Source organism: Symphodus melops, assembly GCF_947650265.1.
Source record: "Symphodus melops genome assembly, chromosome: 1".
NCBI lineage: Eukaryota > Metazoa > Chordata > Actinopteri > Labriformes > Labridae > Symphodus > Symphodus melops.
The window spans coordinates 45,441,775-45,455,527 of record NC_136691.1 but is presented as its reverse complement, the minus strand read 5'-3'; the positions used below and the strand labels follow the sequence as shown (position 1 = coordinate 45,455,527).

Sequence of the window (13,753 nt, the reverse complement as noted above, 5' to 3'; positions counted from 1 at the left end):
TAACCATTATCATCTCAGGGTACAGTCCATATTTCATGTCAATTGACCATGATCCTCATGCGTTTTTTCTTGTGATGGATTGAAATGCTAATCTAATGAACATCTGGGTCGAAGGACATCTCATCAAACCTCCTCCTCCCCCGGTTGTCTTCCCATGACCACTGGCTTCCTCACAGAGCTACTGAAAATCCAGCTGGCATCCCAAGTGTAGCATGAACAAAAGGCCATGCTAACATTAGTCTGAGTATTCGTCATGGCGGTCCTTGCATTGGATTTGTCATCCAAATATCTGTGCTCCAATGCGTCTGACTTGGCCTCTGACCAGCAGCCAGCAGAGAGGAGGAGACAACGAGGGAGCATTGTAGGGAAGAGTAGGATGACTGAGAGGAAGCATGCGGCTGATGACGATCAGAAGTACCTCCTTGATTTAATTAATGGCAGACATACGGTTTTAGTCATAGATTGTACTCACCCTGGCTCCGACAGGACAGGGTGCAGGATGACCTGTGGGGCTCTGCTTTGTGGAGCTTCTGGTGCAACATCTAGAGATTTTAGGTTACAAAAACAAGCAAACAAGCAATTTAGAATTCACAACTGAGTCGTTTTAACGTGGTCTAAAAGGCTGTCTGCTTTTTCAGAAAGGTGAAATCAGTTTGAGGAACTGACATTCCTCTTTTCAAAATGAAACAGTGGAGTTAAAGGCAGGGTTGGTAGGTCTTGAGCTTTCAAGATTTGAAAAGTAACATCTTCTCATAACTATATCTAAACCTGCAGCCTTCTCTGCTTCTATCTTTCTTTTCTTGACCTGTTAAGATCGGCAAGCACTCACTGTACAAGTAACCATAGCAGTAGTCATTTTTAGCTATGATTTCCTAGCCCTACTCTTGTAGATGTTAAATACTTCCAGCAGCGGTGTAGCACTTTGGGAACAGGCTGGTGCACAGCAATGGAAGAGTATGCACAAGCCAGGGAGGCATTTGATGGATACTAATCATCCAGAATTTACAGCACGGACCGGTCAGTGTTTTGCAGGATTACAGCAGTTGAAGATAACGGCCCTTTTTCTATCCTTATTCAAAGTGCATAATTTACTGATTGCTGTCAGGATGTAAAGACCCTTTAAATGAATAAAATAAATGTACGATGGAGGAGATTACCAACCTGCCTTTAAAGGTCCTTCTTTAATACATCAATGCATATCTGCAATTTCTGGTTAGGCTTTTGCCTAACCAGATACTTTTCTTTATTAGATTTATCTTACATTTCATAGAGAAGCTGTAAAAACTGTGGATTTGACTTGTACAATGTGTTTTTTTTTCTTTGCATCAATTTTGTATTTTCATCGATTTCAATCTGAATTGAGCCGTTTCAGCTTTTTGCGCCTTGTTTGTCTCATTTGTAGCGCATTTCTGTCGTTGCGTTTGTTAAGGACTTTTACCTGTCTTGGATTTGAATTGTTTCTGAATAAGCTACACATTTTTCTCAAGGTAAGTCGCTTGAGCTATTGTCGAGCTTTTGCTATTGTCTGTCACCGTAATTGCAGTATGTAATTACAATATCAGGCTTGACAAACTTTGAGACCAAAATGTTGCATTTTCTAACACGTGGAGTGCTCGAGTAAATCATGTAAAAATGTGTTTGATTGCAGAGAACGGCTGGAAAATGGAAACTCCTGACATACTCCTAATCACACTGAATTGCTCAATTTCTTTCCTGACATTATCTTTATGGTAATATCAGTCACTGTACAAAATGTTCCTATTGATGTACAGCAAAGTGATATCACTCTGATGCACCATCACAGCATGTGTCTTTAGAGCATGCAAAAAAAAAGCATTTTTAATGTGATCACCATAGACATACATGCAACACATTGAGCATGCCAGTATCATCAAAGACAAAGAAACAGCATTCTTTGGCACTCCTGTTCCACATGTAAAAGGAGTGAGGTCAGCTGTTGTGTTTAATCTACCTCTGAAAGACATCAGAGGATTTGCTGCCACGGTTGTCGTCTGCGTTGGCACACTCTTACAATTTGTGACACAAAGTGGGAGCCACAGAAAAAAACTCCCATTGTGGCACAGTGCATTAGGAGCTGGCACACAGTGAGATGGACTGGGTTTTTGTTTTCTGTGTGGAGCCTGTATGGATGTTTGCATGGATTTACTCTAAAGACCAGCGAGCCAGGAGGATTGGAAGCTCTTAATCAGCCAACGGTGTGACTCAGAGCCATGTACCAAAAATGTGCGCGAGAATCAGAGCTGGGTGATAAAATGATCTCTTAGGACGGCCATTCACACACTTACGAATGCAGCAGCACAATTTAAATTTTGAAAGGGATCTGGAGCCACCCAAATATGGAATAGAATATCTCATCTGATTAACACTGGAGACCACGATTATGTATTTACCACTATGCTCTTTTTTTAAAAACTGGAATTATAGGCCTTTGGCAATGCAGTGAAAGTAGTGGCTGCAGCCCAACACTTTTGAAATCACGGACATGGGGATTTGGATAAAATAGATCAAATTTACATGAATCCGGTTAAAAACTTTGAATATTTTCATTTGATAAGAAACAAATCAACCATTCGATCACACAGCAGAAACAAGCAACTCTACAGTTCTGCAGTTTTTCGCTTGCCATGAAGTACACATGTAAGGAAACTCCCACTTTATACTGCAAAGCTATCTTGAACTACAAATGGAGAACATGTAAGAATTTTACAAAATAGGAAAAAAGGTGAGTCAAACTGAAAGCCACAGTCAAATTTTTCCTCCCCCTATCCTGGTAAGATGATGAAAGTGTTGAGAAAATGATGATAACAAGACATTGATTGTGCAATGTTTGTGGCAGCTTGACTAAAAGCCCTGTGAGCAAACATCCAGTCTGCCAAAGAGCATCAGTGAATCACTGTGTTTAACCTGACTCACTAATATTAATAAGGGTTTTTACCTGTTTTTAGTAAGCGGGTGGGTTGTTTTTGAAGATATATATTCTCCTTAAATAACAATCAGGAATCCTTGAATACATAAACTAAGTGGATCAGGATATCTTCAAGATCCTCAAAAGGCAGCTTTTTAAGCATTCATATAATTGAAACTATGTATATTATTCAATGAAGAAAAAGTTTGTTGTCTTGTTTTTTAAAGGTTTAATTTAGGGCTTTTTTCAGCCTTTATTTTAGTGATAGGACAGTGGATTGAGTTTAAAATCAGAGGGGAAGAGAGAGAGAGAGCGAGAGAGAGAGAGAGAGAGAGAGAGAGAGAGAAAGAGAGAGAGAGGGAAACGTAATGCAGGTTGATTCCGAACCAGGCCTGCCCCTTTGTGGGGGTCATTAAACATGTTTCCTTTCATTTTCAAAACTGAACAGTAAAAAATATGGAAAATTTAGTATGACGTAAATGTGACACCAGGTCCCCCTAAGAGGATAGAATAAGGCTGATGAGACTAGCTGTAAATGGATGTGTTTGACCATGCTGTTATAAAGCTCCCAAAGGTAGCTGATGTAATTTAATAAGAACAATAAGAAACTTAAGGCTGGTTCACACGGCAGGATTTTAAAATTGTCGGCAGATTTCCCAAACTTTAGAGACCACACACATGGTGATAAATAATCTGAGGTTTTACAGTGTTGGTCGTACAGTGTGTGGTGTGCGGCCACACGGCAACATCAACACACCACACACGAGCCGATTTCACTCGCGAACGTCCCCCGATCAGACTGGAAATCTCGCAAAACCTCTCGAGATCAAACGTGATTCCAGAGTCAACAAATGGACAAAGAGGATGTAATAGGGATCGTTTGTGCTGTTTTTATCTGAAAAAACACGTTTTAAAAGAGGCGTCGGTCAAAGGAGCAGCGACTACGGGAGCATGAGCTGTACTTGCTACATGATGATATGGAGGTGAGTAGTTGTTTTGCTGCCGGTGTTTCCTCGCTACACGCTTTCTGATTGGCTACGCGTCACAGTCAACAGGCTCGTGCTCATTTTCTCCTCGGAGGGGAAACACCACACATGATGAGAGATCGGGCCAAAACAATCCAACATGTTGAATATCCCCGATTTGAGATCGGAGTGGTCCCGACATTCTTCCGACCAGACGAGAGCGTTCTGAACACACCACACACGGCAGGATGATCTTATAAGATTATCTTATGATGATCGGGGCGTCCTTAAGATTATCGGAAGGGGAGAATCGGGGCCAAAATCGGCGTAATTATCCTGCCGTGTGAACCAGGCTTTAGAGACAATGCATGATCTATATTCAATCTTTCCAAAAACCCATATCCCTAGATCTCAATTACTTCTTGTTCTTTTTCTCAGTCTCCAGTCCAGGTTGTCTGTAACAAGCTACCAAATGAGCATAGACTGTGAGGTACCAGTGTGGGCAAAATGAAGAGTCTGGGCATCGACGAATCATTAGGAGGCCTAAATGAGAGCCAACGAGTGGGTGTAAGGGCCTTGAGTCTTAAAGCAAGGCCGAGGCGAGGAGACAAAGAACAACAACGTTATTGAAGAGAACCCTCCACCTCCTTACTTGCTGGGCTGGTAGCAGTGTACAGTAATATGGGTAATGATCAATTACGAGGCCCTTACCTGGGAAGATGAATTGTTGTTTGTACTTGAAGTAACTCGATGCTGCAGAGAGAGACAAAAGAAGAATTAAAGTTTGACTTAAGTTTGGACTACCAAATGTAAAACTTGACTGTTAGTTTAATCGTTATACTGTAATTACTTTAGAGACAATATGATTTATAAATTACATTTTGATGTAAAGCAGATATGTGAAGGGATTTCTTGGATGCAAATTAATGTTAATCAACCATATGAACTTTTTTATTGTCTGTTTTCCGTTATATGGAGACTTTTTAAAGGCAAAATCAATGCATAAATGATCCAAGGACGCCATATGCAGTAAAACATTGTTATTTTCAGAATAAAAGTCTTTTTTAAAAGGAAGTTGTTTTTTTATAAGATCAACATAAATTAAAAGGCTACATATTATGCAAAATACACTTTACAATCTTCTAAGACTAATGTGTGTCCCTAGCATGTCTACAGACCCCCCACATTTTTTGAAAAGTCCCTCCACTCCATCACTCCACTGGCTCCTTCACTTCTCAGAAACTGTGTGCTCAAACAGGCTGTTTTGAGGTTTTCCCTTAATGACATCACAAAGGGAAGTAACTCCACCCCCAGTTCGGTGACACTTCGACGAAGTTTGCTCAGTTTATATGCAAAAACACAATAATGGGGCCCTTAAAAAACCTCAAAATCCAGATTACTTAAATAAAGGTAAACAAACTCATAGACCCAGTAACACAGCAGATACTTCGCAAAATCTACTCAGCATCAGTTGTGTGACCATTGTCGTATCACATTTCCATCAGCCCCAACAATAATTTGCGTTTGGTGCTGCATATCAAATGTTAACATGCTAAACTATGATGGAACACACTGTAAACAATACACTAGTTCAACATCAGTCTGTAAGCATTATCATTGAGAGCATGTTATCAAGCAACATGAATGTTTAGCTGAAAGTGGTCTGTTTTATTTCATTCTTCTTATTATTGTTGTACCTGTCAAGTTAAACTGTTTCTGTTGTCGCGCTGACTGTGGGGAGGGGTGAAGCGGTGATGGGGGAGTGGCACTGCTGGGCAGGGGAGGAGCTGGGGAGGAAGGGGTGGAGGAAGTGGTGGATGATGGGTTACTGCTGGAGTCTGGTTGGTACGGGACAGGGATGTGATCCTGAGAAGAGACAAAATAGAAAGCTGTCAACAATCTTATACTTCAAGTTTTAGTCTGTTAGTCACAATTGTGCTTTACTTTCATGTTGGACTCTCTCTGAATCACACCAGGAGTTTCCAGATTGATTTTCTACCCTCCAGGCAGCTCTTGGTTGTCATTAATTTCAGCACAATATGAAAATCAACTTGCTGAGACTTGAGACTTGCCTGACAGAGGTGATCCATCACAATGAGCTATTTCCTGCCTGTACTTTTTTGACATAGTTGTGTTATCCCAGTGAAGGGCTGCAGTTATGAACAGGAAGCGTTTTTAAAATGTGCCTTCAGTGGTGCATTCAAGGATGCCTCAACATCCAGAAAATAATGTTAGCTATAATTGAATTGGGAAAGCTAATGTAGATGCATGCTCATATCAAATTTGTACATATTTCTTTCAGCCAGCCAGACAATTCTCCGTGCTGTGGCCTTAAACAGATATTGTGTCACCATGACCTCCATCAATAAATCATTATTTTAATAATTAAGAACGTAAAACCAGATCTTCTGTAGCACACAATCATATTTTGCCCAAACCTTTGAATGAATCCTATAAGGATTTCCTATAAGTCGCTCCTGATCTTACAGATTTCTGATGAAAGCATTTTCTTAATAGATGTCTGAACTCTAATCAAAAGGATGATCAATGAGCATATACTGTGCTGTCAAAAAATGATCGAGCAAATAAAGTTTACTCAGCAGACAAGTCTTAAATCTTAGATGTCAGAGCATCATTGAAAGTCCAATCCAATTTTGAAAAATCTCAGACCTACCATCACAAACTGTTATTGCTTTCTTTTTAAATGGGTTTTCTTTCACAAGAACATTTTAAGACAAATTAATGAAGTTGGAGACTCTTCGTTACAACTTTGTAGAAGACTAATATGAACGGATATCAATGGCTGTCTTGAAGGTGAGAAATCAATCAGAAGATTCTGAGCATATTTTGAAAATAGTCTGGAATGATGCAAGGTATATGCAATCTCGACAAACATTGAATACCCCTCTACATTTGTCTCTCATTCATCCAAATAAATGACGAGAAATTAGCTTAAGAAACTGGTTTTATTTACGTCTCAGGGACCCTTCAAACGGTCACATGAGTCACATCAGAGTCTGCAAACCTAACCGCAGCAACGTCCAACTTCTCAAGAGCATTGCTGAACTCAGGAGAACATTACACATACGAATATCAGGGCTTTGTTCTGTGTCAATTACACAGAGTAAGGATGGGTCTAATCAATGAGCTATGGTCTAACAATAATTCAGCATCTGGGAGCAATGGCTAACTTTTCCTGGCTCTGGGTTAAGCCAATTAGAATGGAGTTGAAGTTGAGAAACAATGTTTCTGAGTTTTCGGTGCACTTGCATTTAGATGCCTGTTTTATTTCAACTAAGCAATTTTCAAATTACAGTTTTGCATTACAGGCAGATGAATTCACTTTCTTTTGCAATCCACTCCAAGCTGTTTTCCTGCACAGAACCAAAGCTGAGACTTGCTTCATGACTGTGTATGACTATTTGTCTGCGATATCTTGGTTGTTGAACATTAGTACTCATTAACTTACTGTTTATTTGTCACAATAAGATCCTGTTATGGGACAAGTGCATGTTCTTCTTAAATATTCATACACACCCATTTATGTCCTCACATTTAATATTTGGTTCACAACATTTCCATCACTGTCTTACAACATTGGAATCTTGTCACACCCTTCTTTTTCTCTGGAACTAAAATTGTTAGATGTGCTGAGTGCAAAATATTCAGTGTATGAAAACAAATCCATCTGTGTCAACAGAAACACTGCAGAAGATATTTTCGTACAGTTTCATGATCCCCTGGGAAAAAACACTATGACTCATAACCATTTTTAGGCCCGCAGAAGGGGAAGAAATTTGATATGTAGGACAAGTTACACGCATACTGTGATTCAGAGTTTATTTTCTGTGCTTACCTTGTTGATTTTGTTGGTTTTGGGGAGCGTCTGACTGATGTGCAGGTCTGTGTACCTGAGCGGGTTGTTGATGTCACATGGCACTGATTCAGTTCGTACCAGACGAGCTACTACAGAAAAGAAAATACAAACAGTAAAACACTGAAGCACTGTGGAAGAATAAAAAATTAAACAATACCATAGTATTTACCTAAAGCAAATTGAGAACAACTCTTAATCAGGCCACGCTCTTAATTAAAAAAAATGAGCAAAAAGCCCTTCCTTTACTAAATCCATTTTTTTTTTTATCTCATAAAAGGATAGAACTTTCCTTGATCATTCAAATCATAAAGAAACTGTCATTTTCTCCCATTAAAGAACTCAGTTAAAAGTCTAATTAGTGTTCCTTACCTTGAGTTATTCCTTGGTGGTCTAATGTGGGGGAGATACAGGGGAGAGGAGGAGCAGAAAAAGGACAAATTACTCTCAACTCTGATAGCAGATAACAACAATTTTATTCTCTTCAGTCTGTGTCCTTAAAAACATAGCATGAAACAGTCACATTTGTCAAAACCTATATGGACGAATTAATTAGAAGTCAACCTCTATCTGTGCATGCCAACAGAGGCTCTTCCACTGTTGACATTTTTAACTCTTAAAACGTAGTTTTGGTACTAATAAATAGCCATACCCTGATACATTTTGATTATTATCAATAAGATTGTCATTACTTACAAAGTGGCTGTTTTTTTCTGACAATATGCTATGGGTGGGACAGTTAAACACATCTCTAATGTCAAACTGCTGTTTACTAGGATTACAAGTCATATTAATGTAGTATCTGAAACTTCATTTCACAGTTTCCTTGCGACCATTGTTATATGATTGTCTCAGATGCTTCAACTCCAATCTTAGATTGAAGGTAATGGAACATGTAGCTAGTAAACAATAGTTTGTCTCAGAAGTAGTTTCACCCTGATGTTACCTCTCTAACAGCAACTCATGAGTCATATACTGTATTTTTTTTTACCTTTAAATATGGCCTGATGTCCCTCCAGATTTTCACTATGTACTGTCCTTTCTGTTGTTGATAAAAACATAAAGACTAGTCAGATTCCTTGTTTACACAACATGCCAACTTTGAACACAATACAGCCATAGATAATCATACATGTGAGCTGTGAGTGTAGAAGAACAATGGCTCCAATGTGAACAGGATGAAGAACCTCATTGGTACAGGTTCAGTTAGTAGTGTTAAAGACTATCAATTTTGACTAGGTGCTTTAGAAATGCTTTTTTTAAACATGCTTTTACACTGTATGTCACACCTACCCATTCACACACCGAAAGCAGTGGTTGCTATGTAATTGACGATCAGAAGAAACTAATACCATTTTCATGCATTCATACTCCACCGACAAAGCAGCAGTGGCAATTCCTTCTGATTAAGAGACGACCATTCTACCAACTGAGCCATACCCGCCAATGTAAGTTGTGAATCAACAATACTTTACTGATGTAATATTAACTCATATATATATATATCATAGTGATATATACTATTACTATACTAATTGTGAACTTGACGTTTTAAAATAGTACAAAAAACATACCTTTGAAGGATTCTAGTCCACCTCGCTGTATGATCAGTAAATGGCAAGGTGGGGCTTCTTTGGTGCATTTGTTGTGGCACTTCAGCCTGAGTTCAGACAAAATAATAAGAAAATGATTGTTTGATAGAGTAGGAAAAAACTAAGGGGCTTATAATGATCTGTCACCTTATAACACAACTATAGAGAGCTACAAACTGAGGAAAACAAGCTAGTTAAACATTCATTATTTGATCATATTAAAGGTATCTGTCAAAATGTGCATTTTCACATATTGCTTTTGCCATATATGGTAAATATGACAAAAGACAGTCTTGATACTTACTTGCAGTTTTTACATTTCAGTCCAAACAACATTCCCTTTCCACATACTGTGCATGTCTGGGACATCCAATACTTTGTGGAAAATCTGTACGAAAAAGAAGAAAGAGTGAAGTAAGGAGAAAAAAAAGACATCAGGACAATACTTTTGGATGGTTGCATAGACATATAAAATGACATGCACAAGCTGCGGATAAGCATGAGAAGGACTCTGCTCCTGACCTTTTGTCTTTCATTATTTCTGTCATATTGACAGACTGCTATGCTAAAGAAGGCCTCACATTCCCTGTGTAACCTTTCTGTGAGGATAATAGATTCATGAAGAAGCTGCTGCTGTAAAAGTGTTTACCTTCTTAATCTGCCTCAACTGCTGATTTAATTTGGACCTATTTAGTTTCCATCTCTCAGTAACCCTTTGCGAATGAAAATCGTACACTTTTTTCTCTGCAGCGCTGGACAGAGGTCAAAGAGTTCATATCATTTTAACAATCAGCCACTCTTACAGGCTCCAACACATTCAAACAAACAAATCTGATTCTCTACATAGACAGACTGAGCAGATCCTTTAGGTATCTGAAGTATTTATTGACAGGTTGCAATAGGTGCCTCTCCTTGTCTAATGACAGGTGAATAATGTAGTTTGACAGGAATCGCATTTTTTTATTAAGCCCCTCCTTTATTTTGATAGGGATGCATAACTCAATTCAACCCCTGACTGAGATTTTAGTGGACCTTGCTGTCTCATATCAAAGAAGATGTGACACTTAGAACAGATTTTGAATAAAGAAATGCTTTTTAGGCACATAAGAGGCCCCCTGAAGCCTTCGCAAATGTGCTTATCTTAGCAGGCCAACAAAGGGCAGAAGATGGAAATGCGTAAATTGCCACGTGAAGGAGATTGTTGAGTGTAATATGGCTCTTCTCTTTAAACCAGCCTCAATCTTCAAATAAAGTGTCTATAAATTACATTTGCACCCAAGCGTGGCTGTGTATGATGAGGCTTCGAGTTTCTCTCAGCACCTAGCTGACTTTCAGCAGGCACAGCACCCACACACTGGAGGCTGCTGAGATCCCCTGACTAATATGTCATTGTTTTACTATTTAGATCACATGGCGTTTGGAGTCAAGCAGGGTGAGAGACAAAGAGAATAGAAAATAGTTATTCAAGAGGGCATTTTTAATTAGGCAGGTATTTTATCACTGATGAATGAGTGTACTGTATGTGCTATGGCAAATTCACACATTCACACACATTTCTTTAGGCTAACCTGTGTTTTATTGAGTTTCCCAAATCTCTTCGGGGAATCTGTGGGGACCAGCGAGGCACTGAGAGAGTGTCTGCAGAGATAGGAAAAATGAGATTTTTTTTAGTATTTCAAACTGAGAAAAATGTCTTACATTGAATATTCATATAAACACATTTAGCACTTTGGGGAGTGAGGTGATGTTAAAAAAACAAACTTTGTCAGACTTTGTCAGCTTTTTGAAATATGTTCAACCCATCACTGTATATGAGCAATAGACAGACAGACAGACAGACAGACATACAGACAGACAGACAGACAGACAGACACTGGACTGGCAGTGTATTATATTAGTAAATAGACAACCTAGACTCTAAGGCATTTCCATCAAACAAAAATAAATAAGATCCTTTTTGAGCAATATCAAATACATGGGCTGAAAATAAAAAAAAATGTCATGGTTCCATCCAAACTGCCTGTTTCATGGTTGTCAGTCTACTTTTGTGTTAGTGAAGCAAGGTCGTTTCATGAGGTTGTTACAACAACAGTAACATTCGCTCGGTCCATCAGGGCTTTCAAGGGCTGACACAATTATGCTAAATCTCTCAGTAGCAGGTGAGAATCGCAGCCTACAATAGCAGGCTGCAGGTGAAGGATGTGAAGGTAGTTGGATATGGTAGATGCATGCATTTACATGATAGTGCTCTATAATGATGTGCTGACTGACAATTGTTGTTTTTTGTTTTCTATTGATCTATTTCAATTTTGGTGAAAGCACAACACAATGCAGGCCTAATCTTTGTACTGTCACATTATGTAGGTATCTGTAGATTCAAAGTCAATTCTAACCCAGAATTGGAATATTGAAGTAATTCCACATTTTCTCAACAAAAACCGTTAACATTTGTCTTCAATGAAAAAAACACTGAGGTTGAACTTTCTGAAAAAGAATTTCATCATTTCATGTATTATACCAAAACAAATATAGAATGTGACAGTCATTTGCATAAAAACAGACACTCATCTTTTGACTGCTTGTGTTTAATTAAATCATTCCAAACATGCAACTGAATACCATCCATTTTTCCATTATGTTTCCTGCTTCCTGCTTGTCTCACCTGGGATTGAGCTGATCTAAATCTGTAAAAAGTCAAAAAATGTAGTCAGAGTAGCTTAATGCAGCGTTACTCGTGTGACTTATGAAACAGAAATGAATGCTAGGCCGAAAAGTATCAAGCTCTTAATGGCTGGAAAATAAAATTGTGGGACTGTTGCTCTTCTTTTATTTCATTAATTATCGAGGTTGTATCGAAGATGATTGTAGCAGATGGGAATGTTGTTTTTTACAATGTTGACAGCAGATAAGACAGTCATAAATTCTTTGTATGACTCAAAGTTCAGATCTGTGAGGAGCTCATTCAGTCCTTTTAATTGATAATGAGGCTGTGAGTCATTGACAGATCAAATCACATAGCCCTGGTGCTGTACAGCATTTCCTGGTTCCTGAAACACCCTTCCTCCCTCCAATCTCTCCAGAGGCTCAGTGTCTTCTCTCTGCACTCCGATGCATCGCTCAATTACACTCAATCAACCTGATAACTCAATACAGAGGGGAAACTGACATCATCTGCTTCTTGTCGGCCTTGTTGGCGACCGGCAGATGACTGGACTTGTCATCAGCGTGGTCCACACGATCTATCATTGTGTGCACATGTTGTTGACGCTGCTGTTTGACTTACACAACAATCATTGATTATCCAACCATCTCTCAAAGAATGCTTACACAACTTACGTCACAATGACTTACACAAAGTAGAGGCTTGAGAAATGGAAAGAAAACTTCATGTCTACTCTGGTAATAGTGGGTATGTGTTTAAGGGCCAATTTCGGTCTTAAATGCAAAGAGTGCAGTGTCAGTATCAGGTGAGAGATTGTGTAAGATGATGAAACTTTGATAGGGCTATTTTTTTATGTTGTGTGTCATTTTTACATGTACTGACTACTGATGCTTCGGATTCTACTATTTCATGAAGTTGTTTGCTGTATGTCTTTTCTTCAAACTTGTGTCTTTAGGAGTAAGTGGTGCTATCCATTGCCTTGCTGGACTCATAGTTCCTACCTGTGAGCTCTTCTACAAATAAAGAATGATCGATTATAAAGTATTCAACCTTTTTGTCGTAGTTATTTAGAAAGCATCTCTCAACATGCACAGCATGGATCAGTGAGTTGATGCAATCAATTTTAAAGACGTGGTTACAAAAACAAGGTGAGTTTGTTTAGCTGCACTGTAAACAGATCCTACATTTAATGGTGTCGTATAAAAACCTTAAACTGATCTTCACAGTCAACACCATATTTATGTTCTAAGCATTTCCACACAATTGAAACAGGACCATGAAAACTTTTAGACTTGTAAATGGTACACACAATCTTACAAGGGTGTGTGTGTGTGTGTGTGTGTGTGTGTGTGTGTGTGTGTGTGTGTGTGTATGTGTGTGTGTGACAGATGAGCCTGCAGGACCCTAGAAACCCCAAGGCGCCAGACAACAGTGTCCTCCTCCATCTTCTCTGATTGGTCTCCTAATTAAGCCAAGACCTTCCTTTCCCCTCCAACACTGGCTGCTCACATGACATAAAGGAGAACACGAAGGTTGAATAAGATAAGAGAAGATAAGATATTACTTTATTGATCCCCAAGGGGAAATTCAGGTCTTGCAGCAGCAATACAGAAATCAAAAAGTCAAAAACACAATAGAACAGTAACATAAATGTCAGACATATACATTCTTTGCAAACCTTATCCTACAACAGAGTCTGTTGGCTCCGATCAGACTATAACTTTGCTGCTGTGT

The 13,753-nt window shown here is 38.9% G+C and overlaps 1 protein-coding gene across 3 annotated transcripts in view; it reads right to left on the bottom strand.

Moving 5' to 3' along the window:
* ksr2 (kinase suppressor of ras 2) overlaps nt 1–13,753 on the bottom strand; it is an 87,889-nt gene that overhangs the window by 17,116 nt on the left and 57,020 nt on the right. For all 3 annotated transcript variants that reach the window (XM_079340156.1, XM_079340157.1, XM_079340158.1), the window contains 9 exons: nt 10,926–10,995; nt 9,662–9,745; nt 9,340–9,425; nt 8,757–8,807; nt 8,138–8,158; nt 7,748–7,857; nt 5,589–5,757; nt 4,603–4,644; nt 473–542 (listed from right to left, as the gene is read on the bottom strand). In XM_079340156.1, the coding sequence (XP_079196282.1) occupies nt 473–542; nt 4,603–4,644; nt 5,589–5,757; nt 7,748–7,857; nt 8,138–8,158; nt 8,757–8,807; nt 9,340–9,425; nt 9,662–9,745; nt 10,926–10,995 (703 nt within the window). The remainder of the gene's footprint in view (nt 1–472; nt 543–4,602; nt 4,645–5,588; nt 5,758–7,747; nt 7,858–8,137; nt 8,159–8,756; nt 8,808–9,339; nt 9,426–9,661; nt 9,746–10,925; nt 10,996–13,753) is intronic.